The sequence below is a fragment of the Melanaphis sacchari genome, unplaced genomic scaffold (assembly GCF_002803265.2).
Source record: "Melanaphis sacchari strain LSU unplaced genomic scaffold, SCAv2.0 Contig460_pilon_pilon, whole genome shotgun sequence".
Classification (NCBI taxonomy): Eukaryota; Metazoa; Arthropoda; class Insecta; order Hemiptera; family Aphididae; genus Melanaphis; species Melanaphis sacchari.
Window position 1 is genome coordinate 1 of NW_020271304.1, and position 6773 is coordinate 6773.

The 6773-nt window shown below is 27.7% G+C and overlaps 2 protein-coding genes across 3 annotated transcripts; one reads left to right on the forward strand and one right to left on the reverse strand.

Moving 5' to 3' along the window:
• Window positions 1-209: 209 nt before the first annotated feature.
• LOC112598245 (alpha-glucosidase-like) lies at window positions 210-509 on the forward strand. Its single transcript, XM_025344647.1, has one exon. The coding sequence runs from the start codon at window positions 253-255 to the stop codon at window positions 490-492; it is 240 nt and encodes a 79-aa protein (XP_025200432.1). The 5' UTR covers window positions 210-252; the 3' UTR covers window positions 493-509.
• A 2207-nt stretch (window positions 510-2716) lies between these two features.
• Window positions 2717-5734, reverse strand: LOC112598244 (maltase 2-like; the record flags this gene model as incomplete). 2 transcript variants are annotated; one of them, XR_003114884.1, is given in 3 exon segments in its annotated part: window positions 2717-3013; window positions 4275-4532; window positions 5591-5734. XR_003114884.1 is itself a non-coding variant. In XM_025344646.1 (2 exon segments), coding segments are annotated over 2 exon segments (334 nt in total), but the record flags the coding sequence as incomplete, so codon positions are not given.
• Between the last annotated feature and the right edge of the window lie 1039 nt (window positions 5735-6773).

Genomic DNA, 6773 nt, shown 5'->3' on the forward strand with positions numbered 1-6773 from the left:
TTTCATTGGTTATCAAAGTTCACCAATATATTATGTATGGATAATAATTTAAAAATCCAGTGCAATCATTAAATTTTTAATACAATCACCATTTAAATTAACAAACATAAGAATAAAAATAAATTAGTGGTGTACCTAACCTTATTTAATCACTGCATACAAGTGAATAGTTTTATTTACTAGGTGAGTTAGGTTAGGGAGTAAAATAAATAATTAAAAATAAATACCTTTTAGTTAGGGAACCATGATAATATGCGATTGGCTTCAAGATTCGGTCAGGAAATGGTCGACCCAATGAACATGCTGACGATGATGTTACCGGGTACAGCGATCACGTACTACGGAGAGGAAATTGGTATGGCTGACTTCACGATAAGATGGGATCAGACAGTTGATCCTTCCGGTAAAAACGGCGGTGAGGCCAAGTTTGAGGTGAACTCAAGAGACCGTGCAGGACCCCTTTCAATGGAACGATTCGCAGAACGCCGGTAAATACCTTAATGATCAGCTCGTATAGGACATTTTTCACTGACTTCGCATACTCAGACGCAACGAATAAACCTAATGAATTTCTTTTAAGGGTTTTCAACGTCTCAATCGTACGGCTTCCCGTGAACAGCAATTATTGGAATCTCAATTTAGTCTTTCAAAATGAGTGCAACAGAAGCCACTATAAGACGTACAAAACGCTGGTACAACTCCGTTCATTACCGACGATAGCGAGAGGAAATCTTACTATGCACACAATATCAAAATGGGTTTTGGTTTTGACAGGTATAGTATTTTTGTTTTCGTTTATAGATTCAAACATATTGCTTTAATTTAAAATGTTTCAAACACAATCTATCGCATTTGTATAGGCATTCTGAGATAAATACCGTTTTTAACAACGATTATAATATAGGTCAATGTGTTTAAATAATAACTAATTAAATTCTTATAATATGTTTATTGTTTATTTAATTACGTGAGTTTTCAATATAGCGTAAGATACAAATCGTGGCATTATTGTTTTGTTTTCATTAGCGATTCGTTAGTTGAAATTTGTATTTATTCTGTTAAACAATAATAACTACTGTGTCACCGTGAATAATTATTTTCGTCGTAATTTAGGAAAATTGTTATAAGTTGTGTCAAGCGTGAATTTTTTTTTATTGTTTCAGACAATTGGAAGGCCATGACACCTTCTACACTATTTTAAACGTTGGCACGGAACAAGAAACAATTATTTTAAATGAATACTTTCAGAGCGTACCACTTCAGATGATCGTCCGTGCTTCAAGCATAAATGCATTTCAAACTGAAAAGTAAGTTAATAACACAAATAGATAAAAGGTACAAAAGAAAGAGTAATAAATCAACCAATATTTATAAAAACTAAATTTCTTCTGCAAATTAATATTATAAACATTTTAACAGTATATGTTAAACGATTAATGGAGTAATAAGTTAGAATGGTTTTTCTGTATAGTACTAACCTATATCGACTATCTAATATACCTAGTCATTAAATAAGTTACTGTCTATGATATTTTTTTTGTTTTTTTGAGTAACTAATCTATTTGTTTATCAGTAGTACGGTAGGTGTGACTTATTTATGCTAAAAACAATTTTATTTGTTAAATTTATTATTATAATATTATTAGCACTTATTAACTTAACTTATTTAAGAAAATACCAATGCACATAAGAATAGTATATATATGGTATAAAAGGTATAAATAGCTTAATATTAATTCTTAATTAACATCTTTTATGCCAGTGAATTTATCACAAATTAAATAGGTATAATGTCAGGAAAATATCATAACAAATTATTTGCCATAATATTTTTAGATATTTTATTTTAATTACAGATATAAAAAAAAATATTAATAATCAAGTATACAATTTTAAAATTATTATAATTCGTATATAGTTGTGAATATTACTGAATATATTCATTTATAACATATGCGTTACCTTACACAATAAGTCATTACTAATAGCCGTAAAATAATTCATTAAGAATTACATATAATCAAGACTCAAAAATAATCAATTACATAGATTAAATTATAAAAAAAAAATGAAAATAACATGTTAAATAAATTATAATTATATGGATAGTTGGAATTTTATCCTTTATGAGTTTATGACTAATAAAACCCGTATAGCTCAGTTAATGTTAAAACTTCAATTTAAATACCTAGTTGACATTACAAATTATAGTAAATCTACTATGGTAATAAATTAATTTTATACTATTTAACTGTAAAAAAAAAAATAAAATGTGTATTTAAGTATTTATTCATATTATTTAGATAGTTCTATGGAAGTTAAATGACTATAATAATAATTAATAACTTACAGTATACCTTAAAAGTATATCACTATATATATCACTATTACGAGCATTATATTATTAATTCATGGTTATTTTTTATTAATTATTTAAATCGTTTATATTTTATGTTTTAGTGATTACATTGATACAAAACAACCACTTGAAATGCGACCCAAATCATCACTGGTGTTATCATATTAATTAAACGTTTGATCCAAATTATGTAAACTTACACATTATGGATTATTAAATTACAAATTTTCTTTGAAAACGCACTATAAGATTAAATAATATTACATCTTCTTAGTTGCTTGCATTTTTTAATTATCATAAAAAACATTTGGCAATTCTAAACTTTGTGTTAAATATAAGTCATAAACAATAATTTTCTGTTTAATTGTTTATTTTAAAATTATTAGATAGCCATTGTAATGCTATACCTACATACTATTTCATGTTGATAAATTCTTAAATATTTAAAATAATATTTCCAAGAAGAAGAATTATATTGCAGTCTGAAAAAAACAAAATTTTATAATTTTGTTTAAGGGTCAGGAGATACCTCAATATATTGAGGTACATTTTACAAGATAATGTTTTTATTTTTGATAGTATTAAAAACAAAAGACTGTTATCTGCATGCAACCACTAAAGAAGAAGCCCAATAGAATGAAGCAACAAAACTCACTGAAACATAAATTAAACAAAAACGAAAAAAAAACATTAAGACAGGTAACAAAAAAAAAAGAAACAAAAAATGCATTAAAATATTTGAATATACAAAACATTCTTCAATAACACCGTAGGCGCAATTTTGGGGAAAGCTTCAAAGTATTTTGCACCCCTTAAATTTATAACAACAGCCAATAATGCATTTCTAAATTGGTTAACAATAATAATATTTTTGGAAACGAACAATTAATATTAGATATTTTAGAAAAAAAATAAGTATGTAAAAACAATTCTAGGCAGGAGCAAGAAATAAAATATTTTCACACCATTATATTAAATTCCAAAATAATGTAAAATTTACAATTAGTGACAATTACAAAAAAAGTCGCAAAATTTTTTTATTTACTTTTTTTTTTAATCATAATACATTTATTTTATTTAAGTAAAATAAATAAAACAAAACATATTAGTAATATTAATTAATATTGTTAAATAACACATTTTTCCCGAAAATTGGAATATAGGCAGCCTAATATACAAATATCTCATAATATCCATTACCATTTAAAATGTATTATAAAAACCTGTTAACTATTTATGATTTAATGTATTATAAATCATTTAAAATAAGAGAATAAATTAATTACTATTATTTACTTATACTCGAAAGTATAAGAAGAACCACTTATCTTACAATAACGATTTTATTTTTGTGCAATGTAAGTTTATGATTATGATTAAAGATACATAATTAACACAAAATTTAGTCCAAAATCGTAAAATTAATAACTATTGCTTTTGGTAGATAGCATCTCAATCTCATTATCACTATATTCATATACACCAAGAACTCATATAAAAAATATGAAATTAAAACCAAGGCGAACCTATTGTCATTTTCTGAAAATTATAATGTCCTAAATTATAGGTAAAATAGAATAATATATCCAACGAAAGACGTTGTTACGTTACTAACATTAACAACTAATCATTTCGAATGATAGGTATTGATTATAACATTTAGGTCATACAGTATCGATCACTGTTCACCCAAATAATTAAAATAAAACAATTAGATTAAATGACACGTTAAGTGTTATAAAACAAATTTGTTTTCTCATATTATAATTTTTTTTTATCAACACATTAAGTTATGCTATAATACAATTTTGATTGTAAACAAAAATTATTGATTTTAAAACTCCAACGCCATAGAAATGTTGTATTATAATATATATATTTTGTTTTTTTTAATTATTTCTTGGATAATTCATACTTGCAATAGCGTTTTTTTGAATCAATTAACATTCTCAAAAATAATTGATTTTCATACACAAATGACAACTACTGCTTAGAAAACATATAACTGTAACCCAAGGCAATCACGAACATTGCTACCGGAAACACCAACGAAGACGAGGATATCGAAGAGGTTGATGATAAAGTCGACGACAAAACCAATGAATGTTTTTTGTTACACAAAACCATGGCCGATTTAGGTCTCATCATAAATCCACTTGTCTTTAGTAAATGTCTAAATGGTAAGAAAAAAAGCAATTAAATATTATCTTTTAATAAATAGGTATAACAAGTCGACAAATTTAAGTGATGAAATACCACTAAATGTATCTTGTAGTAACAATAGTGATCTAAAGACAAAAGTTACATAACTATATTATAAATTTGTTCACAAAAGAAACACATACTCGTAAGTACTCTCCTATATAATACTATGTAATTTTAAAACGTTTAAAAGTCAAGAAATAACATATTTTATCAGAACATTTTTTAAAAAATAATATTAAAAAAGAAGATTTTATACTTAAATATAATATAAAATAAATACATAATGATAATCTGTTTTTACATTTAATATTTTATCTAGTAAATAAGGATAAAAAGATATCCATAACAACATTTTTTTTAAATATTTGTAGATATTTCTATGAAGTAGAGATTATGCATTCAACTAATTCCCAAACAATAATACTAAATTTCAAAAACATTTAATAAATATAATATAATATACTGTAATATAATACAGTTCAGGGGTTTTATATAGGCAAGTTTAAGAAAATTTTAAGAAGAAATACATTTTTAAAATATCTAAAATATGTTGAAATACTGATTAGAAGAACTTTAAATGTTGTTCCATTCAATCCTTTATCACCTATAATTATTAGTGTTATTATGAGTTATGAAAAACATAGATTCACGGAGAAAACTTAAAGAACGATATTTACAGCATTTTAACTGAACTTAACATCGTATAGAAAACATTTTACTGCATCGTAAAACTCTTATTACTTTTTGCTATCAATCCTCAATCTTCTATAAAAATAAAAAATAAAAATGAATCTTTAATGATGAACGATTTGGATTATTCTTTAATTTATCAATAAAAGTAACTTTATGGCATTTGGTATACCTATTGAAAATAAAATCTGCAAATAAGTTTGTCTCACGCAAAACTGTTTACATAGATTAATTAAGGGAATCGTAACGATGTCTATGGCATTTTTTTTATTATTTTATATAACGTTGTATATTTTATATATTAAATAGAAATTCAAGTGTGTATTTACTACTCACCCTATTGAGAATTGTGAATTGAGACTTGGCGTGTGTACCAGCCATGTTTCTTCTTTGACCGCAATTGGCCAATCACTCAAGTTGACAAACTCATCCTCCGAACCCACGTTCATTACCACCAGATAAGTTTCTTCTGATGGCAAAGACCTATTCAAATAACGGACCGTAAAGTATTAGATAAATTAGCGTTCACGTAATAATAATTAATAAGAGTATGTACATAAAATATATACGCTTTTTAAGAAAACTAAATGCTAGGAAATGTTTATTTATGATTATATGTGGTGTTGTACACACATACTCGTATTATTATGCGTATGAACAGATTAATAGAAAGACTAACCATTTCATCTTTTACGGGATCTTCATAAACGTTTAAATCACTAAACAAATATTCTAATAAATACAACTACAAGTAATACAACTATAACATTGCATTTCAATACATAACTTCAGCGGTCTATATTATGATGTTACAAGAAATATTAGTCCCAAACCTATACAATAATTGTTTGTTATTTTTTTATTTTTTGACACAGAATAGTCATTGGCTGACGTTAACTAATACCTGTTTGAATCTCCTTTGTTGTGCTTGCCGTTCCAGTTACGTATTATGGCGCCGCGTTCACGCACATGGGCGAGAGATTGGCATGTGGATACGGCCGTCCGCTGGGATCAACTGGTGATCCAGGTGGCCTAAACGCGGGGCTCGACGGTTTTGGATATTAGCCAGTGATCCGGCCAGGTCGCCGTACCAGTGAACGCCAGCGTTAACGCCGGGTTCGCGGCTGTTGTCGAGACCGTGGCTGTCGGTGAACCTCACTATTGGAAGCTGAACCTGACGCGGATCGCAAACAACACTGTAGCCACAACAGCAGTTCAAACGGTTGACCAGGTTCGGAGACCTCAGACGATACAGCGCGGTTCGTTTGAAGCCACGCTGCTGTCCGAGGTGTACAGCGTTCAGTAGGTAGGCGCAAACCGCCACGTGATAACAGATCTCGTCGGTGGGGAGATTGCAGTTATTTTCGGAAGATTGATTGCAGTTTTGTCTATCCGTTCTATAAGTAAAGTGATTGCATGATTGTTGATCCCCTATATAGACGGCTAATTTGATAGATATTATTCAATAAGCGCGGTTGCTGATAGAACCAATATTTTAATTATGCATTTTATTTAAAGT

Bases quoted from the DNA above. Each gene is read 5' to 3' on its own strand.
- LOC112598245 (XM_025344647.1), top strand. From the start codon at position 253: ATGCGATTGGCTTCAAGATTCGGTCAGGAAATGGTCGACCCAATGAAC.